Source organism: Symphalangus syndactylus, chromosome 16, assembly GCF_028878055.3.
Source record: "Symphalangus syndactylus isolate Jambi chromosome 16, NHGRI_mSymSyn1-v2.1_pri, whole genome shotgun sequence".
In the NCBI taxonomy this organism is placed as follows: Eukaryota; Metazoa; Chordata; class Mammalia; order Primates; family Hylobatidae; genus Symphalangus; species Symphalangus syndactylus.
The window spans coordinates 25,450,042-25,477,828 of record NC_072438.2 but is presented as its reverse complement, the minus strand read 5'-3'; the positions used below and the strand labels follow the sequence as shown (position 1 = coordinate 25,477,828).

Below are 27,787 nucleotides of genomic sequence, written 5' to 3'. Positions count from 1 at the left end.
CAGCAGTTAACATTTCGAACACTCCCTGAGCATTTTTTTTTTTTTTACCACTTTATCTCATTTAATCCTCACTAAAGGAAGGCCAGAGGATGAGGAGGGATTTGATGAGCCCTGGGCCACTGAATTCCACTGCCTCAGGGCTTCTGCTGTGTACATACCCACCTTTCAGGTCTGATGGCTCTTCTGTGTACACAGGATGTCTCTATACAGAGCTATAACCAGAGAAATGGGACCCTTCCTGTCTGTTTAGGACCTGGATGTGCAGCTTAAGGAGGCTCGACAGGAGAATTCAGAGTTGAAAGGCACTGCAAAAAAACTTGGGGAGAAGCTGGCTGTTGCCAAAGACAGAATGATGCTGCAGGAATGTCGTGGGACACAGCAGACAGGTGAGAGGCCCTGGAATGACTTCCTTAAAAGACCCAAGGTTAGCTGCCAGGTTGGTCTGGTGCTACTGGCAGCCTTAAGCCTGCTAAGGGAGCAGAGAGGAGGGGCAGGGCTGCTTGATGTGACCTGCTTGGTGGGTGAGACCAATCCCTGCAGGGTACAGGTGAGCTGACACCTACAGCTGCCTCACCTGGAGCTGGCTCAGGTTGGACATCTAAAAGGTGTGATGTGAAAGGACCCCTTGCCCCCAAATATTTCCCCACCAGGCTCACCACAGTGCCTGAAATTCTTAGCACTGACTCGCTTCACCCCCCACCACTTACACAATGATTTACGCTTTTAACATCATTTAACACAATTATGCTATTGAGTCTTTCCAAAAATTTTGTGTGGTAAGTATTGTCAATCTGGTTGGGCAGATTGATGGTGGCTCATGCCTGCAATCCCAACACTTTAGGAGGCTGAGGAGGGAGCGCTACTTCAGCCCAGGACTTTGAGACCAGCCTAGGCAACATAGTGAGACTCCATCTCTATGAAAAAATAAAAATTAAAAAATTAAATACAGGCCAGGCATGGTGGCTCATGCTTATAATCCCAGCACTTTGGGAGGCCAAGGCAGGTAGATAACCTGAGATCAGGAATTCGAGACCAGCCTGGCAAACATGGTGAAAACCTGTCTCTACTAAAAATACAAGAAAATTAGCCAAGCACGGTGATGGGTGCCTGTAATCCCAGCTACTTGGGAGGCTGACGCAGGGGACTGGCTTGAGACCTGGAGGCAGAGGTTGAAGTGAGCCGAGACTGGGCCATTGCACTCCAGCCTGGGCAATAACAACAAAACTCCCTCTCAAAAAAAAAAAAAATTAATTAAATACAAAGTATTGTCTTGAATTTGGGGCTCAAGTGATCCTCCAACCTTGGCCTCCCAAAGTGCTGGGATTACAGGCATTAGCCACCACGCCCAGCCCAAAAAGTATTGCCAATCTTTCATGTTACAGATGAAGAAATGAGACCAAGAAAGGATAAGTGGCTGGCTCAAGGTCAGCCAACTGGTTGGTGACAGAGCTCTTGCTTGTATCCAAAAATACATGATTCTAATCCCCTAGGCCCCTCAACAGAAAGCTCTTGACACTGGGAGATATAACAAAGGCACAAAACTTGGGAGCTGCCTTCAGGGAGCTCATGGGCCCGTACCTTACAGCCCACAGCATGCTTTGGTATCGTAGACATGGCCCAGGCAGCAGACGAATAATGTGCATGGGAAAGACGCCACCATGGGGCAGAAAGGTGCAGAGAAGGGGAGGTACTGGTTCTGCAGGAACCAGAAAGGTGTTGTGGGTTTCGAGCAGAGGTCTCAAAAGTGGGACATGAGTACTTCAGAGAATATGGGAGGAAAACTTAGTCATTCTGCTTATATTAAATATTTGTTTTTGTTTCATCCTTTAAATTCCTATTAAAAGAACATATATTTGAAACATGTTCAATTTTTTTAACCTATAGAAACTGCAGTCAAAAAGATTTGGAGATTATTTAGGAAGGGAGAGCAGGGCAGTTATTTAAGCTCACAAGGCTTCTTGAGAAGAGACGAGAATTGCTACTTTGACCATGCTTCAGGGCCAGCAGACCACAGGGCAGGAATTACACAGGGGATGTTGGACAAAGTGGTTGAAAAGCGGAACAGGGGCCTGACAGCAGAAAGCCTTGAACAAGAGGCCATGGCCAAGAGCATTCCAAATAATGCTGAAATGTATGCTTGCAGATGCCATGAAGACTGAGCTAGTTTCAGAGAACGAAGTCCTGGGGGAAGAGAATGACTTGGAAGCCGGCAGTCTTAATCCTCAGCAGGATCAAAGCTGTCTCAAGGAGTGCCCTTGCATGAAAGGAGGCACAGATACGCAGGTAGTGTCTGACCCAGCCCTGGGGATGGATAAGGCACAGAGAGCTTTGCTATCTATTATAAGCATCAGGTAGAGGCCAGTCCCCAAACATAGTGGATCCACTTGGAATCAGCAGACCCTGTAGTTCCTAGAGTAGAATTCCAGCGAACTTACTGCCTACTCCATGCCACTGGAAACCAGGAGACTGAGAATGTAGCAGAATCCTCCCAGCGCTCTATCATCGGCTTCTGGGAAACTGGAAACTGGCTTAGGATCTCATTGCATGTTCCCAGTCAAAACAAGCAAAGCATTATTTAAAATCTACCACAGTATGGGCTGAAATATCCAATCTCATGATAATAGATACACCATTCCAAAAAGCCCTTTTCCAGTGGCGGAGACTTTTACTAACATTAAATATATAGTCTTGTAAAATTGATTGCACCTTGTGCTACATGCTGTAAAAACAGTGTATAAACATTGTAAAAGTTGTATGAAAGGGAAATGGTGATTCCCTGCTCCTCACCCCTCCCCAGTGGTTTTACAAGGTCCTTTTTCTTTTTATAGACCAAGAAAGAGGCAAGTGCTGACACAGAATATATGAAGCAACAGTATGAAGAAGACCTTCGTAAAATCAAACATCAGACAGAAGAGGAGAAGAAACATCTCAAAGACCAGCTAGTGAAGCGACTGGAAGACTTGGTAAAGAAGCACACTGTGGAAATCAAATCCGTTCGCTCATCCGTGGAGGCTGAAAGAAAGAAACTGCAGAAGGTGAGACCTACTTCCATAGAGACTGTTCTGGTTCTTTTTTCTTTCTCTCACCACTTTTCTTTCCTTTTTTGTTCCTTCTTTTCTTCCTCAAACATTTACTGAGCTCCTGCTCTGTACAGATGTAAGCTTATTCTCTGAATACACACAAATGAAACATACAGTTATGATAGATAGCAAAGCTCCCTATGCCTTCTCCAAAGGGAGTTCAGGGTCTTTTGGAGGAGACAAGGGGACACCCCTATAGGCCTGGAGTCATTGACATGGGGTGGAATCATGTCATGAGTGGTGAACTTAGGGAAATTCAACTCTACTTACTCTGCAAAAACATACAGAGAAATACCATGAACCAAAAATGCAGGCCTGGAGGACTTCCTGGATCCAATTCCCCATTCTATCACCACACTTCAAGTGATTTAACCTGGGCCCCTACAGAGGGAAATTCCACATGCCTCAGGATCCTAATTTGTAAAATGGAGGATGATAATAATAGCACCTTGTAGAGTAGCTGCAAGGATTTAATAAGGAACCACGTGAAGACACAGGCGTATCCTAGTGCCTAGGACACGTGGGCAGCAGGTCGATGCAGGTGATTAATGAGCAGCGTGCCAAAGTGAGGGGAAATTCTGCCTCTGTGCGCTGTTCCACTCTCCCTCCAAACGGGGTGGCTTTCTGCTGGCAAGGCATGCGAAGCCTCATCTCTTGGGTTTGCTGGAATAAGTAAGTAACGTGAAGATTTCAGAAAATAATGAAGTATGAAGCAATATCATGGTGAACGTAGGTGGAATGCTTTGTTTAATTATTACAAGGAGGCCTCTTTATAGCCCGAGATTCTGCAGTACCAGCTTTGAGTGTCCACTGAAAGATAATCCTGTATCACTGGGGCATACACTGTTGTGTGGGGGTTACGAGTAGTAAATACTCAAGATTATGTGTTTTTTTTGTTTTGTTTTGTTTTTTTTTTTTTTGAGACGGAGTCTCGCTCTGTCGCCCAGGCTGGAGTGCAGTGGCTCAATCTCGGCTCACTGCAAGCTCTGCCTCGCGGGTTCACGCCATTCTCCTGCCTCAGCCTCTCCGAGTAGCTGGGACTACAGGCGCCCACCACGACGCCCGGCTAATTTTTTGTATTTTTAGTAGAGACGGGGTTTCACCGTGGTCTCAATCTCCTGACCTCGTGATTCGCCCGCCTCGGCCTCCCAAAGTGCTGGATTACAAGCTTGAGCCACCGCGCCCGGCCGATTATGTGTTAAATGAACTCGTGAAAGATCAAGACTAGTCTTGGATCTAAGTCTTAACCCTGACACAAGCTCTCTAAAGCCTGATTTCTTTTTTTGCTTTTTTCGTTTTTTTTTTTTTTGAGACGGAGTCTTGGTCTGTCACCAGGCTGGAGTGCAGTGGCGCAATCTCAGCTCACTGCAACCTCCACCTGCCAGGTTCAAGCAATTCTCCTGCCTCAGCCTCCCAAGTAGCTGGGACCACAGGCATGTGCCACCACACCCAGCTAATTTTTGTATTTTTAGTAGAGACGGGGTTTCACCATGTTGGCCAGGTTGGTCTCGATCTCTTGACCTCGTGATCTGCCCTCCTTGGCCTCCCAAAGTGCTGGGATTACAGGCGTGAGCCACTGTGCCTGGCCTAAAGCCTGATTTCTAAAATAGGGCTAAATACTTCAAGGGCTTATTATATAAATTAATTATGGTATTATAGTATATATAAACCCTTAGTGCAAAGCATGTAATGAAAGTTCAAGATATGGTAGGTATTGTTAATTTCTTTTTTTTGTTTTTTTTTTGTTTGTTTTTTTTTTGAGACAGGGTCTCTCTCTCTTGCCCAGGCTGGAGTGCATTGGTGTGATCATGGCTCACTGCAGCCTCAACCTCCTGGGCTCAAGGGATCCTCCCACCTCAGTCTCCTGAGTAACTGGGGTTGCAGGTGCATGCTACCATGCCTGGCTAATTTTTAAATTTTTCTGTAGAGATGGGGATCTCAAGGGATCCTCCCACATTAGCCTCCCAAAGTGCTGGGATTATAGGCGTGCACCACCATGCCCAGCTCTCATTGTTAATTTCCATGTGCATTGGATAACAGAATGTGTGATAATATTATTTCATGACCAGTATACTTTATAAAGTACCTCATACTTTAGAACACATTTAATCTTTCCAACAATATTACAAAATGTTCATATCCCCATTTAGAGTTGAGGAAACTGAAGCTCAAAGATATTATATATCAAGACACACAGCTAAGCGGTGGAGCTGCAATTCAAATCTGATATCCTGACTCCAGAGCCCGTGGCTTCCCCACCTTCACACTGGGTAGGCAGCTGTATTGAAAGCATTTTTTCTCCCCATGAGCTGCAACTGGTTGCACAAATCTAATCCTCAGACAAACAGATGGACACTCTTTCCATCCCCGGCCACAAGCGGCAGGAGGGGCCGCAAGGGCTCTTACAGAGCTACAGGTTGCCCTGGTAACCTGTCAGCCACACCTGACTCTGAATGTGTAAATCTCACTTCAGCCTTAATAGGGGGCATGAGTCCATCTGGGATATGAATCATGTTGCAATAAATTGCACTTACTTGTTTTTTTGGTTTTACATTTTGTTCATTTCCAAGAACTGAGAATTTAAATTAGGCCATGCAGATTGGGAAAGGTGAAAGCTTAAAGAGGCCTCCAATCTAGGGTTTATGGACTAAAAATAGATACCATTTTCCCCTTTAGAGTTAGGAGTGCACTATTTCTTTGAGCCCCTGTCTGCAGGTATATTCTGTATCCTGAGTGCTACCCTAACCTAAAGAACACACTATAGGAGGTGGGCTGGAGCTGACCTGGAGGCCTTGATGCCTTCCTTGACCCCAGATTAGATGATACTGTCACCGAATCTTGACGGACAGCACAGTACACATCCTATAATTAGCATTTGCATACGCTGACTCCTAGGGAAGGGATGCAGATGATGTATTCAGCACCTCCTGAGCTGTGCTAATCACTCCTGCAATTCTTAGTTGTATCACTTAGGATTCTTGGTGACAAGAATCACAAACCCACCTGGGAGTTTAGATAGAAAAGGAATTTAACAAAGCATAATGGAAGACCAGGTAACTGGGCTTGGCAGCTACCCAGCCAGGAATAATGTCCCAAATCTATTGCAAAACGGATTAGAACACCTATGCTGCCACCTCTGAGCCTGGACCTGCAGCTTACACAGCCGACACCACCAACACTGGGCCCTGGGCTTTGCCTGGACAACTGACTGAGCTATCTAATATGGGAGCCACTAGACACGTGTGGTTACTTAAATTTGAATTAATTACAATCAAATAAAATTTAAATTTCCATTCATCGGTGGCACTAGCCACATTTCAAGTGCTCCCTAGTCATATGTGGCCAGTGGCTACCCTATTGGCCAGCACAGGTCTGAGGGATTTCTGCAGATTAGCTATGTCACACTGTAGAACATTCCATCATCACAGAGAGCTCAGTTGGTCAGTACAGCTCTAGAACAGCTGGCCCTGCTGCCTCTGCAGCAGGTGCCAAGTTCTGTGTGCCTCCCACTGTCCACATCATGGCCTGTGATTTGAAATCCAGGATAGGTGCGCCTGACTGGGGAGCTTCAGTCATGTGCCTATGCTCAAGTTGCAGGCAGTCTGGTGTTTTCCAGGTCTATGATAAGAGGAGGGCTTTGGCCATCAGATGGAGAGTTCTCAAACATCCAAATGGAAGGGAGGCTAGATCTTTGGCAGCCAAAAGGAATGACAACTCTCTACTCAGCATTCAGATCCTGACCTCAGCTCTGTTGTTGTTTTTCCATTTCATAGACAAGGAACTTGGGAAATTAAGTAACTTGAGTAGAACACAACTGAAGTTGGATATGAATCAGGCTTGCCTGACTCCATAGCCAGTAATTCTTGCTCTGTACCAGTCTATGTGTATAAAAGAATGTACATTGCCCTGGGCCGTAGATACTAACATTTGGGTCCTCGCTCTGCCATTATCCATCTACTGTTTATTTACCATTGACTGAATGCATATTTATGTTTCGAGCAATGCAGGAATACAGGAATCGGCCATGTCTTCAGGGAACAAACAGTCTGGTAGGGAGGACAAGATCTAGTCAAACAACCAGAGTCAAGTCAGTGTGTAATAAGTACTGTGCCTGGGGAGAGCATTCTCACTGTCAAATCTTAAATATGTCACCTCGAACCATTATGGCCTCTGTTTTCTAATTTTAAATAACAAATATTAATGACATTTTCTCAAATTTTATTATTTGCTACTACCACCAAAATCTCAGATTTTTTTTTTTCATATTTCTATCGATTCCCAAAATACCCGTGGTTATTTAGAAGTATATTGTTCAATTTCCAACTATTTGGGACATTTCTAGATATCATTTCATTATTGATTTCTAATTTGGTTCCCCTGTGGTTAGATAATAGATTCTGTCATTTTATTCCTCTGAAATTTGTTCAGCTTGTTTTTGGCCCAAACGTGGTCTGTCTAGATGAATGGTTCATGTGTGCTTGAAAAGAATCTGAATCTGCTGCTGTTGGGTGGAGTGTTCTATAAAAGCTAATTAGGTCAAGTTTGTTGATAGTATTGTTCAAGTCTATTATGTCCTTACTGATTTTTCTCTACTTGTTCTGTTGATCATTGAGAGAGGAAGATTGAAATCTCAAGTCAAAATTGTAGCTTTGTCTATGTCTCCTTTTTGTTCTCAGTTTTTGTTTCATGTAAATTGAAATCTTTTTGTTTGTGCATATACATTTAGGATTCTTGTGTCTTCTTGATGAATTGACTCTTATTATTTATGAAATATTATTTGTCCTGAAGTCTGCTTTGTCTGATAATATATGTATATTCCAGCATGTTTACAGTTAGTGTATCTAGGTCTATTTTAATCTGTCCTTTTACTTTAACCTGTGTCTTTCTATTAAAAGTGATTTTGTGGTATACTTGGATCCTTTTTTATACAGATTGACAATCTCCGCCTTTTAGGGGACATTTAGACCGTTCACATTTAATATAATTATCATTAAGTGTACCATCTTGTATTTCCTACTTGTCACATCTGTTCCCCACCCTGTTTTTCCGTTTAATTTGATACATTGAGTATTTTGGGGGTATTCCATTTTCTAGCTCCACCTTTGACTTATTAGGTATGCTCTCTTTTGGCAAAGTGGAGAGCTAGTGGTTATTCTAGGATTTGGAATATGCACCTTTAAATTTATTGGTCTGTCTTGAAATACATTACTTCACACATACAAACCTCATGTAATACATTTTCATTTCACCCTTTGTGTTCTTTATACAATGGTTGTTATATATTGTATTTTATTCTACACATGCTATAAATCCCACAGTACATTGCTTTTATATTTGTTTAAACAGACAACCATATTTTAGAGAAAAAAATTTAATGAGATAAAAGGGTCATTTTCCCATTTGTTTGCCATGTCTGCAGTCTTCATTCCTTTGGTGGCTTCAAGTGCCTGTATAGTATCATTTTTCTTTAGCCTAAAGAACTTCCTGTAACATTTTTTGTAGTGTGTGTCAACTCCTACTCACAACATATTTTCTTTCTCTACTTTGCCTTCATTTTTGTTAGATATTTTTACTGGATATAGAATTCTAGGTTGACAGTTGTTTTTTCTTTCAACACTTTAAAGATGTCATTCAGTATCTTTTGGTTTGCATTTTATTCTAATGAAAAGTTAACAGCCACATTTATCTTCTTTTCCTTGTGTATAGTATATTTCTTCTTATCGACTGCTTTCAAGATTTTCTCTTTATCACTAGTTTTCGACAATTTGATTATGATATGCCATGATGTGATTTTCTTCATGTTTTTGTTATAGGCTCATTGAATCTATGGGTTTACAGTTTTCATGAAATTTGGAAATTTTACGGCCATTATTTCTTCCATTTTTTTTCCTGCTCTTGCTTCTCTTCTAATATTGTCCCACAAGTCATTGAGGTTCTCTTCATTTTCAGATTCTTTGTCTCTCTGTTTCAGTTTGGATAATTTCTCTTGCTGTATCTTCAAGTTTACTCATCTTTCTTTCTGTACCATCTAAACTTTTTAAAAACCCATTTAGTACATTTCTCACTTTAGATATTATAATTTTTAGCCTTAGAAATTCCATTCTGTTCTTCTTTACAGTTTTCTTCTCCCTCCTCATTATTTTCATGTTTTCCTTTAAATTATTGAATATATTTATAATTGTTCCTTTAACATTATCATCTCTGTCACTTTTGGGTCTTTTTTATTGACTGGTGGTTCTGCTCTTTATGAGACATATTTTTCTGCTTCTTTGCCTATTTAGTAATTTTTTATTGAATGCTGGACATTGAGAATGTTAAGTTGTTAAACGTCTGGATTTTATTGTCCTTTTTGCTGAATTTTGTTTTGACAGGCAGTTAAATTACTTGTGAATCAGCTTCATTGTGTGAGACATTTTTATTACGATAAATTATACATAATATAACATTTTCTTTTTTTTTTTTTTTTTTTTGAGACAGAGTCTTGCTCTGTCGCCCAGGCTGGAGTGCAGTGGTGCAATCTCGGCTCACTGTAAGCTCCGCCTCCCGGGTTCATGCCATTCTCCTGCCTCAGCCTCTCCGAGTAGCTGGGACTACAGGCGCCTGCCACCACGCCCGGCTAATTTTTTGTATTTTTAGTAGAGACGGGGTTTCACCGTGGTCTCGATCTCCTGACCTTGTGATCTGCCCGCCTCGGCCTCCCAAAGTGCTGGGATTACAAGTGTGGGCCACCGCACCCGGCTAACATTTTCAATTCTCCAGATTTATTTTTAAGCTTTGTTAGGATGAGTCTAGAGTAGAACTTTCTCTAGTTCTAGTTAAGCCCTACTACAGAGTTGGGATGCTTCAGGGGGTCTCCCATGTATTGATTAGCATCAGTGTTGGTATTATTGCTAATGACTGGTTCTGAGTGATTATTTAAGGCCTTGTACTGGTTGACTCTTTCAGCTGCATCATGAACTTTAAATATATACCAAATAATTAACTTTTCTTTTTGAAAAAAGTTAACAAGTTTTCTCTTAAAACACCAACTGAAATCTCTACATGGTAATTTTCTGTGATTGCTCAGTTGTTGTTCCCTTACAGTGGCACTTTTACATCTCTTTTCCTTAATTACCTGTAATTGTAGACAATCTGGACAAAGAAACAGAAAATGAGTGTGAGTCCTGTATCTACGTCTTGTCTCAGCAGTGGGATTTCCTCTGTGTAAAATGGGTGCCATAAAACCTGTTTTCCTGGGTATCTGAAAGTTCAGTGAGAATAGAGTTCGTGAAAATGCTCTGTGAATTCTATAAATTAATGGCCCATGAAACAGTCTTCCAGGTTTGGGATGAAGCAGTTTAAATATCTGAGAGCATTAGTCTCCTTTTTTCTCAATGTCCTTGTCTTTGTTATTTTTTTTTTTTTCCTCTTTATCTGAGTTAAGGGAATTTTCCTGTTGAAATCTTCAAGGTCACTTTGGGCTGAGCTGGACTGGGCATGCTTCTTTCAAATCTGTGTTCTCCAGTGACCCAGAACTGTTTGTTTTCTGAAAGTAAACCACATTATTTTGCACCCAACATGAAGCTTACTAATGCCAAAAATTACTGCTGAAATTGATTATTTCCATCTGTGGGGGAATTTTTTTTCATATTAGGTTCATTTGTCAAGGTTACAGCTGAAGCTATGATTAATCACTTGTAGACTGGGAAGTTAAGCTACGTAAAATTAGAAATAGCCATTCCTTTATGCTAAAAATTATTATCACAGGTGATTGTCACTGTGCTGTTACAGTGAACACATCTTGGCAGTGTTGGTGAGTGTCTTCTTTATTAAAGCATGTTAAACAAAACTTCTGTTCAATAAAAGCTTCTATGGATGAGAAGCTAATTAATGAAGTAAAGATAATGAATTTTTGTTGAAGGAATGGCCTTGCTGCTGATGATTGCTTAAGTTACCTGAACTTGTTTGAAACCAAAGGAGAATTTACATACTGTGTTTAGAAAATGAGCTCTCAAAAACAACAAGCCCTGCAAAAGGGGATCATAGATTTACTGAACAGAGACTATACACATGCTAAATATCCAGGTTTTTTTTTCTTCTAAGTGACTGACCCCAGGAAAAATGCTAAGGGCCTCCCCAGAGTCACTGGCCTAGGCTGGGCTTGGCTCCACAGAAAGTATAAAGATGTCATGCAGGTGATCAGCAGCAGTATCTTTTCAGATGTTCAACTTGGAAACCCAGGAGTCAAACATGATCCCTTTCTCACCACTCACATTCAATCATCCATCAAATGTATTAATTCTGCTCCTTCAATGACTGTGGAATTCCTCCACTTCCCTCTCTCCTCAGTGGTACCATGCTGATCCAGTCAACCTCCATTTCATGATGGACTGTGTGATGATTTCCCTGCCTCCAGTCTCCCCACTTCATGTAATCTAATCTTCATTGCAGTAGAACCTTCTGGAAATTCAACCTTGGTTTCAAACTTTCCAATCACTCCCTATCATCGTTATGATGTGTTAAATAGTTCCAATTCCTTAACATGGTTTTTAAGACCCTACAGAGGTAGACTCCTGACTGCTCTCTCCTACCTCATCCCACACCTCTCCCCTGTCCAACTCTGCCCTCCAGCCTTTTACTATTTATTTATTTATTCGTTCATTCATTCATTCATTCATTTAGAGACAAGGTCTTGCTTTGACACCCAGGCTGGAATACAGTGATGCGATCATGGCTCACTGTAGCCTCAAACTCCTGGGCTCAAGTGATCCTCTTGCCTCGGCCCCCTGAGTAGCTAAAACAACAGGTACATGCCAACAAGCCCAGCTAATTTTTAAAAAATTTCATAGAGATAGCGTCTCGCTGTGTTGCCAAGGCTAGTCTCAAACTCCTGGCTTCAAACAATTCTCCTGCCTCATTATCCCAAAGTGTTGGGATTATAGGCGTGAGCCACACTCAATGGTTCCAGCCTTTTAGTTCATCTTTCATTCCAGGTTCTTTACCTTGATGAACAGTACTTTCTCCCTGCTCCCACATTTACCTGCCTGGTCCTGTCCAGTTCTTAATGATCCTTCCAGTCCAGCTTAAACATGAGTTTTCCTACAAGTCTTCTCTGCTCAGCCTAGTGATGCTGTTGTCTGATACATGACAACCTCTGTACTCACACACTCAAGCGTTTTTCTTTACTAGGAACTAAATTTTCCTTAAAAAGGTGGGGAAGAAGCACAGTCAACCAGTCAGGCTTTCCTGAGTTCAAATCTGGACCCTGGGCAAGACATTTAACCTCTTTAAGTTTCATTTCTTTATCTTTACAATAAGCCTTAGTGGTAGTACCTAAGTCATAGTGCTTTCACAAAGACCAGAGAGATGGTCTGTGTAAAGTGCCAGCAAATGGCATGTACTTGGCAAATGTCAGCTACTGTTATCATGTCCATTAGATCTACAGGTCTATAATCAACTGACAGCCTAGGAGAGCTGCTCTACAAATACCTGCTGGATATTGTAACCTCTAATTCACAGGAAATTTTGGAGTGTCCGAGGGCTTGGTTCTTTAATGTCTTATATTTTCCTCATGTTCTCGCCCTAGTTTTTCTCATTCAAATGCATGCCTCTATACATTCTGTATGCTGATGGCTCCCAAATGCATACTCCAACCCAGAACCCTCCCCTGAATTACAGACCCTCTATCTGTCTAATTAGACATCTAACAGATGTATCAAACTTGACACGTGCAGACAAGCTCCTTAGATGGTCTCTGAATCCTCTCCTGTCTTCCCCACCTCAGTTCATGGTGGCACCATTCTCTCCTGGTGTCATCCTGACCTCTCCTTTCAGTGAGTCCTGTCAGTCAACATTCCACATATATCCCAAGTTCTGCCCCTCCTCCCAGCTGCACTGCCACCACAGGCCCAGCCACCATCACTCTTACCTCAGTCAGCACCACAGCCTCCTCCCAGGCCTGCCTGCCACTGCTCTCACCCCACCCCTCCACCCACGTCAGTCTGTACTCAAGACGGAAACCAGTAGTGAAGCTGGGTGTGGTGGCTCATGCATGTAATCCTAGCACTTTGAGAGGTGGAAGTGGGAGGATCACTGGAGTTTAGGAGTTTGAGACCAGCCTGGGCAACATAACAAGACCACATCTCTACAAAAAAAAATTTTTTTAATTAGCTGGCATGGTAGCATGCACCTGTAGTCTCAGCTACTTTGGAGGCTGAGGTAGGAGGATTGCTTGAGCCCAGGTGGTCAAGGCTGCAATGAGCTGTGATTGTGCTATTGTACTCCAGTCTGGGTGACAGAGTGAGACCCTGTCTCAAAAAAAAAAAAAACCAGAAAAACAGTAGCCAGCTTATCCAAATATAATTGCAACCATGTCACTCCTCTGACCAAGAGTTAAGTGGCCTTCACCTCACTGGTAAGTCTTACTTTGATGCTTGAGGCCTCAGATGGTGCTCCTCAAACCTCATCTAGTCCAGCCATGGCGGCTCCTCTCTGTCCTTAGAACATGCCAGGGCCTTTGCAGGTCCTGGAAACCTCACACCCAGACATCTCCTTGGTGAACTCCCTCACTTATTACAGGATTTTACTCCAAAGTCACTTTCTGGAGCACTTCTCTGGCCAAATTATCTAACATTTCAGCCCCTCCCCAACACTGCAGAGCCCCCTCCCGGCTTTATTATTTCTCCATCTAACCTAGTGTTTGCCGTCTTATTTGCTCATGGACTTTGATTGCTGCCTGTCTTTTTCACTCAAATGTCAGCTCCTGGTGTGTAGGAATTCTCCCTTTTATCTCCCCAGCTCTGAGAACAGTGCCTGGCACATAGTAGATCTCAATAAATATTTGTTGAATGAATGACACAATGTCTACCTAAAGTTCAGCTAAGAGGAACAGACTATCTCATTCACTCCTCTAGATACTTGCACAATTTCCATCGAAATTAAGCTAGAACAGAAAGCCTAGGTCTCTATGACCATTTTTTTTTTTTTTTGAGACAGAGTCTTGCTCTGTCACCCAGGCTGGAGTGTAGTGGCACCATCTCGGCTCACTGCAAGCTCCGCCTCCTGGATTCACGCCATTCTCCTGCCTCAGCCTCCCGAGTAGCTGGGATTACAGGCACCCGCCACCACACCTGGCTAATTTTTTGTATTTTTAATGGAGACAGGGTTTCACCGTGTTAGCCAGGATGGCCTCGATCTCCTGACCTCGTGATCTGCCCGCCTCGGCCTCCCAAAGTGCTGGGATTACAGGCGTGAGCCACCGCACCTGGCCCCTCTATGAGAATAATATTAGTGCTTGTCATCTACCGATCCTTTACTATGTACCTGGAGTAGCAGGGAGGAAGTGAGTAGCACAGTGAGTCACTGAGAGGTTAGGAAATGTAGGAAATGTGGTCAAGATGACACAGCTGGAACGTAACTGCACCACTCATGTGGTCCCCAGAATGTTCCTTCATCTGGATCTGCTTTGCACTGAGGCTCATGGGCTGTGGTGAGGGACCATGGAGCAATAGGCCCTGGGAATCCCATCGTTTATTTTATTTTATTTATGTATTTATTTTTAAAATAGAGACACCGTCTCACTATGTTGCCCGGGCTGGCCTCGAACTCCTGGGCTCAAGCAATCCACTTGCCTCGGCCTCCCAAAGTGCTGGGATTACAGGCGTGAGCCACCATACCCAGCCAACCACATCATTTTGACTCATGTATGGATGCTGTTGAGAAGAAATTTTGTACTGCTTTTCCTATTTCCCTGCATCCGAAAATGTAGTTAGCTTTTTTACTTATGTGACACGGACAAGTTTGATAGTAATGAATGTGACACTGAGAATTTTGTTAGTAATGCGCATTTTTTTATTTGACACTAGAAAATTTAAAGACAACAATTTGCCCCACCCCACCCCTATATATATATCAGGCTTTGTGGTGTGACGTTAACACGTGTTTTCTTTTGACCTTCTCGTGTATGTCTAATTTATGTTTATCTGCAGTATTGTATGACACTCATAAGCTTCTTTGATCTCTGGGAATAAGCTAGGGTGTGAAAACATTAAATGTCCTGTTTTCGTGCCTTGTATGGTTAACTCTTCCAATCATCATTTAGGAAGTAGAAGCACAGTTGGAGGAAGTGAGGAAGAAATCAGAAAAGGAGATAAAGCAGCTGGAAGAAGAGAAATCAGCCCTCAATGTGAAGCTCCAGAATTCTCTGCTCGAGGTGAGCCCTGAACAAATGCAACCCTTGGGGTGCTGTTTCTGGTCCCTGGGAGCTTCTGCCTAACTGAGAAGCCAAGAATTTTGGAAGACAGAAACGGACACTCAACCAGACAGGCAGGCTGTCTCAGGGGCATGCATTTAGCTGCAAGTAACAGAGAGCCAGATTAGAGATGCTTAAACAAAGAGGCTTTTAATGTCTCAAATAAGAGAAGGACACAGGAGGCCGCTGGTGTTGGTTCTGTGGCTTTATGAAGGCACAAGTGGATAGCCTGCAGTTCCCCTGCCTTTCCTTCCCCAAGGATACATTCGCCCCTTTGTGGGCTCTTAGCAATTTTGCCTTTCTAGGCCCTTCCTTCATTAAAAAATATTAAAAATTTATATTTTATGACTGCATTGGTAGAAAGATGAATATCATCCAGACTATACTTTTTTTCTGATTTTAAAAGAAATTAACACATTTTCTTGGGCCCCTGAAAGTATCAAAGAACTAGTAGAAAAGGCTAGAAACAGAATCCTAAGAGCCATTTCTGGGCCTGCTTAAACCAAAAAAATGTCAATAACTTTCCTTCCTTCCCCTGTCCTCCCTCAAACCTTCCACATGAGACCTGTGTCTCCCACCTGCTTCAGGAACCCATGAAACCAGTTCCTCAGCCCTGGCTGTACATCACAACCTCTGGGGAATTTTTAAGAACACAGAGGCCACGTGCAAAATAGTATCAATTGTTTAGGAATATCCAAGATGTCAATCTAAACAAGGCATGAGGATGATAGAATCAAATTGGACCAGTGGTTATCTCTAGAAGGGAGCAACTGTAAGGGGCTGCAGCTATATTTGTGACATGTTATTTCTTTAGCTGAGTGATAAGTACACAGGTGTGATGTTTTCTCTAACTCCTTCTATTTCTAAAATTATTATTGTAAAAAATGATCATGTCATTCCTTAGACTTGATATTTCAGGGTCTAGAGGTGGGTCTTGGTGAAAAGTTCTGGGATAGAGGCTTCTGTTCCGGCCCAGACCAAGGTGGGGCTGCACAGCAAAGAAGCCTTTCTCTATCCTTCCTCCTTTCTTCCCTGCTGTCCTCCCTTCCTTCCGCCTTTCCCTTACTCCCTCCTCCTTCACTTCTCCCTCCCTCCATCTCTTCCTCTCACCCTGTTGAAGATACGCTGCCAGTGTTCATGTTGTACCTGGAGCACTCCTCACTGCAGAGCTTAAGGTGGCCTCATATACATGTATGAGACCAGCCCAGTTGTTTTTTCTCGCTCTGTTGCCCGACTGGAGTGCAGTGGCGCAATCTCGGCTCACTGCAACCTCCGCCTCCTGTGTTCAAGCGATTCTCCTGTCTCAACCTCCTGAGTAGCTGGGATTACAGGTGCCTGCCACCACGCCTGGCTAATTTTTGTATTTTTAGTAGAGATGGGGTTTCACCATGTTGGCCAGGATGGTCTCAGTCTCTTGACCTCATGATCTGCCTGCCTTGGCCTCCCAAAGTGCTGGGATTACAGGCCCAGTTATTCTTTTGAATAACACAGGTCAGGGAAGCCTGGGCCCTGACTTATGTCTGTGAATGTGCCTTAGAGCTCTTTTTTTTCTTTCTTTTTTTTTTTTTGAGATGGAATCTCACTCTGTTGCCCAGGCTGGAGTGCATTGGCGTGATCTCAGCTCACTGCAACCTCCGCCTCCCAGGTTCAAGCAATTCTCCTGCCTCAGCCTCCCGACTAGCTGGAATTACAGGTGCATGCCACCACACCCGGCTAATTTTTTGTATTTTAGTAAAGATGGGGTTTCACTGTGTTGCTCAGGCTAGTCGCGAACTCCTGAGCTCAGGTGATCCACTCGCCTCTGCCTCCCAAACTGCTGGGATTACAGGTGTGAGCCACCGTGCCCAGCCCAGAGCTCTTTTTTAAAAAACAATAATGGCTAGCTTTGTGGAGCACTTGCTCTAGTCAAGATACTATCTAAGAAGTTTACATTTACTATTTTAATCCTCATAACCACTTTACCATGTAGGTGCTATTATCATCTGTATTTACAAACGAGACAACTGAGGCACAGAGAAGGTAAATCACTTTCCCAAAGTTGCAAAGCTAACAAGTAGCAGATCTGGGATTCAAACCCAAGTAATGTGGCTCTAATGACCCCACCCTTAACCACTAAGCTAATACTGCCTCTAGTATGGTATGTTGCCTCTTTGATGACTAAGGGTCACGCAGAACCTGAATGTTTACATTCAGTTGCAAGTCATGACCAAGAGGTTGACCACTGACAAAGGGCCTCAGTCTTGCTCTCCATCCTTGACTCCTCCTACCCCCTAAATGATGCTGCAATCTGTCCCCACCTTACCAAAGCTAGAAATGGAAGTGTCATCCTTGATCATAGTCTCTTCTCCCAGCTCTCCCATCCTCACGCCTAGTCACAATCCTGCCCTATCATCACACCCAATCCTTGTCAAGTCCTGTGGGTCCTACGCCTTAAGCCTTTCTATCCCCTCCCTTCTCTCCACACCTATGCCTTGAACAAGATCCTTGGAATGACTCGCCTGGACTCTTTCCCCACTTGTAGATGTTACATAAACAATTGCACAGGCTCCTCTGAATATTTCATAAACCTTAGCAAGATGCAGTTTAAGCATAGTTTTATAATCTTGAAATGTCTCTTCCTCTAATATTCCTTATGGAAAGTCTGGAAGGACGTTCCGACAGCCTTGCTGGTCCCCTGCAATGTTGCTAGAGTCTTGCAAGTGTGTTGCCATGGATCTTTCTGCCTCCACATTCTCTCTAGGCCAGCTACTCCCAGAACTCATGTTCTAAAATCCAAATCTGCTCAAAGCCCCGCTCCTCCCTTCCTAAAATCTTGAATCCCCATCTTCTTCACAATTTGGGCTGAACCTAACCTGCTACCACTATCCTCCAAGGCTCTGCTGCCTCTGTCCAGTCCTTCGCTCTGGCCGCTCCAACATGGAATCTTTCTTCTGTCCTCACATCTACCCCACCCACCCTCTACCATTGCACCTGCTGTTTCTGCTGTCTGGAATGCACTATGCCACCTTCACCAATGGCAGACTCCTGTTCATCCTTCAGTGCCCTTAAGCTGCTTGAATGCCCCTGGGCAGAGTTTATTGCTGTAAATTCTTTTTTTTTTTTTTTTTTTGAGATGGGGTCTTGCTCTGTCACCCAGGCTGGAGTGCAGTGGTGCAATCTTGGTTCGCTGTAACCTCCCCGCCTCCCAGTTTCAAGCAATTCTTCTGCCTCAGCCTCCCAAGTAGCTGGGATTTACAGGCACGTGCCAACGGGCCCGGCTAATTGTGTATTTTTAGTAGAGATGGGGTTTGGCCATGTTGGCCAGACTGGTCTCAAACTCCTGACCTCAGGTGATCTATCCGCCTCGGCCTCCCAAAGTGCTGGGATTACAGGCGTGAGCCACCGCACCTGGCCCTGTTACCTAGGGTAGTAGTACCTACCTTATAATGGTTGTTGTGAGGATTAAAAGAGTTAATACTGTAAAAGGCTTAGGTTCCTGGCTGGGCATAGTGGTTCATCCCTATAATCTCAGCACTTTGGGAGGCTGAGGTGGGAGGATCTCTTGAGCCTAGGAGTTTGAGACCAGCCTGGGCAACATAGCCAGATCCCATCTCAATTTTTTAAAAAAGAAAATAATTTTTTAAAAAAAGGCTTAGATTTCTGGGTGGCACAGAGCAAATGGACCATTAAGGAGGTGCTCTTATTATTTTGTACGTATCTCTACTGAGTGTCATTGGGGTTATAAACATTTATCTATCTCCCTCATAAAATGACAGCTCCTTAAAGGCGGGGACCATGCTTTATGATTTTACTATCTTGCTCTCACTCTGTACGTTCCCCATCCCTCCTTGTACCTAGCATGGTGCCTAACTACTATTAAGGTTTCTAGAAAATTTTCAGGAAAGTCTAAGTTTCCTTTATGTTTTTTGGCCACATTATCCTCAAAATCTAGGGGAAAGCAGTCTAATTCATATATTACAATTAGTTGGTTAATCATCGTTATAATTAAGGCCTTACACTTTTAGGGCACCCCTCAACCACTCTTTTCTCATTTTATCTATATAATTCTTAAATGTTGTTCGTTTTCTTTACCAATTAACTTTTTTATTTTGTTTTCAAAAGAAATTGAGTAGCCTTCCAGGAATGGTATTAAAGCCACCCTACAGATCTAGTATAGAAATATGTATGTAAATAATTTAAAGGAAAGTGTGGAATACTATAAACCTACTGGGCACATTTTCTTCTGGAAAGACTAAGCAACTAGCTCATTAGAAATGGCATTTCTAGGCTGGGTGCAGTGGCTTATGCCTGTAATCCCAGCACTTTTGGAGGCCGAGGCAGGCGGATCACTTAAGGTCAGGAGTTCGAGACCAGGCTGGGCAACATGGTGAAACCCCGTCTCTACTAAAAATACAAAAAATTAGCTGGGCGTGGTGGTGCATACCTGTAGTCCCAGCTACTCGGGAGGCTGAGGCAGGAGAATCACTTGAACCCAGGAGGTGGAGGTTGCAGTAAGCCAAGATCGCGTCACTGCACTCCAGCCTGGGTGACAGAGTGAGACCCTGGCTAAAAAAAAAAAAAAGGCATTTCTAGAAGTGTGTGTAGAATTTGTCTAATGGGGCACTCTCCCCAGAACAGACTGACCCCAGGAGGATTGATTCCCGGATGAATGACTGTATCGAGGAGGTAGAACTTGGTTTCATTGCGCGGGGTTTCTTATCTCCTGTTTTAGGTTTTAAGGCTGGAAGAATTTATCCAACAAAATAAGACACGCCCCACAAGAGCTGAGGAAAGGCCCCAGGAATTAGGCCGCCAGCACTGCAGCATTCTGGAGACCCAGGTAACCACCAGCTTTGTCAGATTTAATTAAAGATATTTCTTTTCTCGGTCTCAGCCTTTCAGTGTCCCCAGTGACACATGCTAATGTTAATGGGCTCTTTTACATCTCCCCTCCACACTGCCAAAATGCCTGGAAAAAAAAAATCACCACAAAATCCATTCACAGAAACCACGAAGGAAATAGAAGCCTGACTAATTATCTGCGCGGTTTGAAAAAGAATAAGCCCTGTCAGATGAGTCTCCGCTCTCTCTCTCAGAGCAGCCTGCCTGGCGGATAAAGGGCGCACTCAACTAGAGCAGGGCCTTTGATTCTGCCCAGCACGAACCCCAATAGTAGGCATAAAAGCCCCTCTCTTGCCCCAGCTGTTTCCCTCCACAGCCATGATCTCATTTACTCTCACAACAGCCCTTGTCCGTGAACCTGCCCTTTCAGGGACACCGCTTGAGGGTAGAAACTGGTTCCTGTTTGTCTCTCTGTCTGGCTCACGGTGGGTTGTATTGTTCTCTGGGATCACCATAATGAATGACCACATACTTGGTGGCTTCAGCCGTGGAAATGTACTCTCTCACAGTTCTGGAGGCCAGAGGTCTGAAATGAAGGTGTTGGCTTATTTTGGAGGCTGCAGGGGAGAACCTGGTCTGTGCCGCTCCCCTCGCCTCTGGTGGTTTGCTGGGCAGTCCTTTTGTTCCTTGGCCAAGTCTTCCTTGTAGACGCGTCACTCCGATCTCTGCCTCTGTCATCACACGGCCTCCTTCCCCTTGTATCTGAGTCTTTGTGTCTTCATATAGCCTTCTTATAAAGACACCAGTCATTGGATTTAGGGCCCACTCTACTACAGCATGACCTCATCGTAACTAATTGCATCTGCAAAGATCCTATTTCCAAATAAGGTCACATTCATAGGTACCGGGGCTTAAGACTTCAGCATATCTTCTTAGGGACACAGCCTAACCCACAAGATAGGCACTCAGTGAACATTTGTTGTACCATGTCAGGAATATAAATAATCCCCATGAAGTGGGTGCTTGAGTACCCTGGCTTGAATAACCCTCTTAATTCCTGTTTCGGCAGCAAGAGAGCCATAAAAAGCCCATGGCCTTCAATTTCACTTATTTGATTGTTGCCTACAATTTTCAGGCCATTTCAAACTCCAGGAGGGAAAACACTAAATGGGTGAGTCTGAATCTTACCACATCAGTCTCACCAGTCTCTTGTTTACCCATTTCTTTGTACACAAGTATCCTCAGGAACTGCAGTTTCTCTCCCACGACCCCCATCTTCCAGGGCTCAGGCCCTGGTCCTGCCAACAGCCCCCATGGCATACAACTCTGAGATAACCCCCACTCAACCACATATTCACCAGGGCAAAAATGAGCCAAAATCTAGTGACTGTGGATTTAAATAATAATTAACATTTGTATGTGAACGGGTCAGTCATAGAGCACTGTTCTCATCTTTGACTTCATTGGAGTTTTTTGTTTTTGAGACAGGGTCTTTCTCTGTTGCCCAGGCTGCAGTGCAGTGGTGCAGTCACAGCTCACTGCAGCCTCAGCCTCCTGGCCTTAAGTGATCCACCCACTTCAGCCTCCCGAGTAGCTGGGACCTCATGTGTGTGCCACCAGGCCCAGCTAATTTTTCTATTTTTTGTAGAAACAGTGTTTCACCATGTTAGCCAGGCTAGTCTCAAACTCTTGACCTCAGGTGATGCTCCTACCTCGGCCTCCCAAAGTGCTGGGATTACAGGCATGAGCCAGCATGCTCAGCTTCATTGGAATTTTCCAACAACCCTGTAAGGCACCCATGTTATAGAAGAGAAAACTGAAGGTGAGGGCAGGTGACAGAGTCTCACTTTGTCACCTAGTGTCACCCAGGCTGGAGTGCAATGGCGTGATCTTGGCTCACTGCAACCTCCGCCTCCCGGGTTCAAGCGATTCTTCTGCCTCAGCCTCCCGAGTAGCTGGGACTACAGGTGCACACCACCACGCCTGGCTAATTTTTGTATTTTTAGTAGAGATGAGGTTTCACCATATTGGTCAGGCTAGTCTCGAACTCCTGACCTCATGATCTGCCTGCCTCGGCCTCCCAAAGTGCTGGGATTACAGGCGTGAGCCAACCCGCCCAGCCCTCCTCAGTCTTCTTAATCTAGAATGTTGTCTTTCAATGAGCTCGGTTTCTTTTTTTTTTTTTTTTTTAAGTTCCAGGGTACACGTGCGGGATGCACAGGTTTGTTACAAAGGTAAACGTGCCATAGTGGTTTGCTGTACCTATCAACCCATCACCTAAGTATCACCAGCATGTATTAGCTCTTTTCCCTAATGGTCTCCTCAACCCACCACCCTCCCTCAACAGGCCCCAGTGAGTGTTTTTCCCCCTCTCTGTATCCATGTGTTCTCATTGTTCAGCTTCCACTTATAAGTGAGAACATACGGTGTTTGGTTTTCTGTTCCTGTGTTAGTTTGTTGAGGATAATGGCTTCATCCATGTCCAGCTTCATCCATGTCCCTGCAAAGGACATATCTCATTCCTTTTTACGGCTGCATAGTATTCCGTGGTGGTGTATATGTACCACATTTTCTTCAGTCTATCACTGATGGGCATTTGGGTTGATTTCATGTCTTTGCTGTTGTGAATAGTGAAAGAGTTCAGTTTCTAGAGGGAAATGCAGATGCCTCCTCTATAGAGTTGCAGCAAGAACTTCGACAAATATCAGTTTCATTTGATTCAACTCAATATGCACGTTATTCATTCATTCTGCAGTCATGTGTGCAATACCTGGGATGGGCCAGCCTCTGAGCTGGATGCTAGAGGGAGAAGTGTGCATAAACAAATAGCTGGAAAACGATGTGGACATCTAGTAACAGCTTAAATAGCTGATGCTGTTTTCTATTAGGCATTTTGCAGATATTGTTTGTTCTTTCAAATTAAGACCTCTTTTCAAATCAGCAATCCACATATATGGTACAGAACTCAAATGGTATATAAAGGTATACATTGAAAAGCATCTTCCTTCTTCCTGCTGAGTTCTCTATCCCAGGGAAAACTACTTGTTGTGTTTTATTTTCTCTCTTCTTATGTATCCTTTCAGAGGTATAGTGTATATACAGGCATAATTATGGATTTTTTTCTATGAATGATAGGATACTCTCATGAATTATTATTATTATTTTTGAGACTGGGTCTTGTTCTGCTACCCAGGGTGGAGTGCAGTCCTGGCTCACTGCAATCCTCAATTTCCTGGGCTCAAGCAATCCTCCTGCCTAGCCTCCTGAGTGGCTGGGACTACAGGTGCCCATGACCATGCCCAGCTAATTTTTGTATTTTTTGTAGAGACGAGCCTTCATCATGCTGTCCAGGCTGGTCTCAAACTCCTGGGCTCAAACCATCCACCCACCTCCACCTCCCAAAGTGCTGGGATTACAGACATGAACCACTGCGTCTGGCCAATTCTGCTTTTCTTAACTTAAATTTTATAGCTTAGAGATTCTAATGTATCAGTATACTTCCCTTTTAGCTTCATTTTTTAAAAAACAAACCAACCACCAGTTCTCCCTTGTACAGAAAAACCATATTATATTTAACCATTCCCTTATGATTGACATTTAGATTGTTTTAATATTTCTCTATTATAGATAATACTTCAATGGATAGCACCAAAGAGGGATATAATATAGTATAGTAGTTAAGCAAGCTCACCCCTGAACCAGACACCTGGGTTCTTACTGGCTGGATAATCTTGGACAAATAATTTAATGTCTCTTTTCTTCACCTTTCTCATTTATACACCAAGGATGATGATAGTATCTACTCCAGAGGGTCTTTGTGAGGTCTAAATGAATTCCTATCTGTATGGTGTTGGAAACAGCACCTAGTGTGTGCAAATGCTCCCTAGGTACTAACTCTTGCTCCCATGGAATTTGCTGGGTCCAGTGGTGTGTATGTGTTTAACTTCAACAGATAGCACCACTTGCCACCCACTGAGGTTGTTCTGCTCTGTGCCCCCACCAGTAACACGTGTGCCTTGCTAACACAGCAAGTTACAAAACTTTCTGAACTTTGCCAATTAGAAAAAAAATGTAATGTAGTTCAAATAGTTTTGGCAAGCCAGCTCTGTGCCAGCCTGGTGAGCCAAAGCTCTGCCTAGGTCTAGATGAGGTGTGAGCAGCATACTTCAGTACTGCCATACCTGCAACCACACAGGATGGTACAAGGGGCAGAGGTAAAGCCAGGGAGGCCTGGGCAGAGGCTTGAACAATCTGATGGCAGATCTGCTGGTGGAAATAGGGGCGTCAGAACAGGATATTAAATGACAACTTCCCCAGTGATGTTCCTGCTGGATTGGGGCTATAAAATTTAAGTTTGTTCAAGACTCAGGGGTTTCAGTTTAGGCCGGTAGCTGTTCTGCCAAAGCATTTCAGTGAGTCAAGAGAAATAAAAACAGTCCAGGCGCGGTGGCTCACGCTTATAATCCCAGCACTTTGGGAGACAGAGGCGGGCGGATCACTTGAGGCCAGGAGTTCAAGACCAGCCTGAGCAACATGGCAAAACCTCGTCTCTACTAAAAGTACAAAAATTAGCTGGGCATGGTGGCACATGCCTGTAGTCCCAGCTACGTGGGAGACTCAGGCATGAGAACCGCTGGGACCTGGGAGGTGGAGGTTGCAGTGAGCCAAGATCGTGCCACTGTACTCCAGCCTGGGGAACAGAGTGAGACTGTCTCAAAAATAAATAAATAAATAAATAAACAAACAATAAAAAGAAATCTAAAAAAGAGAGAGAGAGACAAAAATAATAATGTCAACTGAGAGTAGGCTTTCCACTCCACTCCCAGAACATGCAGGGAGAGGGCTGTGGGTCACAAACGTGGGTGTGACTCTCTCCCCACTAAACTTAGCTGGGACCTCACCAAGCCTTTAATCCTGGTCTCTCCCTGCCAGTCTCCTTGATTCTCGTAGATTCAAAGTTTTACTAATTGGTTTCCAGAAAGCCATTTTAGTCATAATTATTCTGAGGGAAAATTTTTTTCTGGAAGACTCCTTTGGTGCCTGGGCTACACTGAACGGGCGGTGGAGAAGGGTGGAAGTTTTCATACATGCCCCTGCCCACGCCCTCTCCAGAAGGAAAAGGGAGTCATTTGTGGTAACTGCCATTGAAGTCATCTCATCTCTATAAATATGTCTGAGTACCGTCACTATACAAGCCATAGGGCTGCATGTCCAGGAGAATGAGGCCCAATCTTGATCCTTGGAGGGCTCATATTTCAAATGGGAGAAATAACTATTTCCTTAAGTATTAACCTGTTACGATGACTGCTATGATGATGGCAAGAAGATATATTAATGGCAAGCCCATATGGGAGAGGAAGCTTTCCGTCCAGGGGAGTCCAGGAAACTATTCCAGAAGAATGACGTCTGCGGACATCTGCTTGACACTGAAATCTGAACATGACTTCACCAGGAAATGGGATGCCGTGGGGAAGCAGCCCAAGGCAAGCTCCCTGAGGTGTTTGGGAAGGATCCAGGGACACTCTAAAGCTCTCCAGGCCTGAAAGTGTCACCTGCTCTTTGGAGGCCGTGAGGGGTTTGCTGGGCAACAGTCACCCCGTGCCATATTTTGGAGGACCATAGGAATTCGAGGCATCACCTGTCCTGGCTGTTGGCAGGCAGATAACCACTAGGCTTTTAAACAACTGTGACATCCTGAGTGTCCCTCAGGCCAATTGGGAGCCAGCACCCTCGGCTGGTGTGAATTGAGGGATCTGGTTCCACCTGACATGGAACAAGGCAGGCTGCCCTTCACTCCATGGAGAGGTTCCGGGCATCGGCTGAGATTCAGTACAGCCTGGGAAGACAGCATAGGGCAGGGCCACCTGCCTAAGGCTTAGGACATGGGTTCCACCCAGCTCTACCCAAGACCTGCCTAGGAGCCTCAGACAGGTCAGAAACCATCCCTGAGATCAGTCTCTTCATTACTCATAATGGCAAACCCATAGGACTTCACACAGTCCACAAACCACCCTATGAGACTCTTATAGAGAAACCAAGGCCCAAAGGGTGGCACCAGGGCCTGTGTTGTAAGCTGCAATGCTGCACTACCTCTTGTTAGTAAAACAGAGGCAATAATCCCTGCCCTTCATACCCCCAGAGACTTGCGGTAATGAACAGGAGAAAGCATATGAAGGCACTTTTCAGAACTGTTAAAGATTCTGTCAATGTAAGTTGACTTTATAGTATCTATTACAGTCCCCTGTAATCATTTCAGCAAAACTCCATTACCTTCGGTGTTCTATTTTAAGATGTACATAATGCTACCTTTGAAAGATTGTCAAATGAACTTAAGAATGACTTTGAATATTCCCTTCTAGGAGATTTCCTGGGCGTGGGTGTTTCTTTAAAATAGAAATAATCCAGAAAAGGTTAAATAACTGGAAGATGAAAGATGAGGACCTAAATGTGAACACAGATTTAAAATAACCAGCCATTTGCCTGGGAGGAAGTGGGAGGAAGCATTTGCAGTAGACGGTTTGGAGGAGAAGCAGATCTATTTATTTTTCCGTGCACACTATTCATACCCAGGCCACTTTAGCACTGGAGAGAGCACTGGACTGAACCTGAGAAAAACGCCTGATGGGAAAAACCCAAGAGTAAGAATTGGGTTGAACAACTCAGGATACACCAGGAAGGGCTAAGGGATATTCTCAGAAGCCATGTTCTGAGTCTGTTTTATTTAGAGTTCAGAGAAGTGGACAATTTTTTTGTTTTGTTTATTTCATTAGGGTTTTGGGAAACAGGTGGTGTCTGGTTACATGAAATAAGTTCTTTTTTCTGTTATATCATTATTATCATTGAACGCGTGTTCAAATCTAGGTGCTTAAGGTTTTCACAAGAGAAAACTATTATATATTTAGTGCAACCAGGTACAAGACAGGCTCAAAAACAAACAAAACTGAAAAAGATCTGTGAAAAAGCTTTCAAAATAACAAAACTTAAATATAATTTTAATGACATAAAAAACTATAATTTATCATGTGTAACATGTTTTGAAATATCTATACATTGTGGAATGGCTCAATATAGCTAATTAACATATGTGTTACCTTATATGCTTGAATAAGTTCTTTAGTGCTGATTTCTGAGATGTTGGTGCACCCATCACCTACCTGTGCAGTGTACACTGTACCCAATGTGCAGTCTTTTATCCCTCACCGCCTTCTCACCCTTTGCCCCGAGTCCCCCAAGTCCATTGTATCATTCTTATGCTTTTGCATCCTCATAGCTTAGCCCCCACTTAGGAGTGGGAAGATACCATGTTTGGTTTTCCATTCCTGAGTTACTTCACTTAAAATAATGGTCTCTAATTCCATCCAGGTTGCTGCAAATGCCATTATTTTCTTCCTTTTTATGGCTGAGTAGTATTCCATGGTATGTATATACCACAATTTTTTTAATCCACTCATTAACTGATGGGCATGTGGGCTTGTTCCATATTTTTGCAGTTGCAAATTTTGTTGCTATAAACATGCGTGTGCAAGTATCTTTTTTGTATAATGACTTATTTTCCTCAGGGTAGACACCCAGTAGTGGGATTGCTGGTAGTTCAACCACTAGAGAAAACAATATGGAGATTCCTTAAAGAACTTTACATACTGTTTTTCATAGTGGT

The 27,787-nt window shown here is 43.6% G+C and overlaps 1 protein-coding gene across 2 annotated transcripts in view; it reads left to right on the top strand.

Moving 5' to 3' along the window:
• Positions 1 to 27,787, top strand: part of FAM184B (family with sequence similarity 184 member B) — a 147,338-nt gene that overhangs the window by 60,994 nt on the left and 58,557 nt on the right. For both annotated transcript variants that reach the window (XM_055246366.1, XM_055246369.2), the window contains exons 3-7: positions 251 to 386; positions 2,144 to 2,283; positions 2,829 to 3,035; positions 15,160 to 15,270; positions 20,021 to 20,128. In XM_055246366.1, the coding sequence (XP_055102341.1) occupies positions 251 to 386; positions 2,144 to 2,283; positions 2,829 to 3,035; positions 15,160 to 15,270; positions 20,021 to 20,128 (702 nt within the window). The remainder of the gene's footprint in view (positions 1 to 250; positions 387 to 2,143; positions 2,284 to 2,828; positions 3,036 to 15,159; positions 15,271 to 20,020; positions 20,129 to 27,787) is intronic.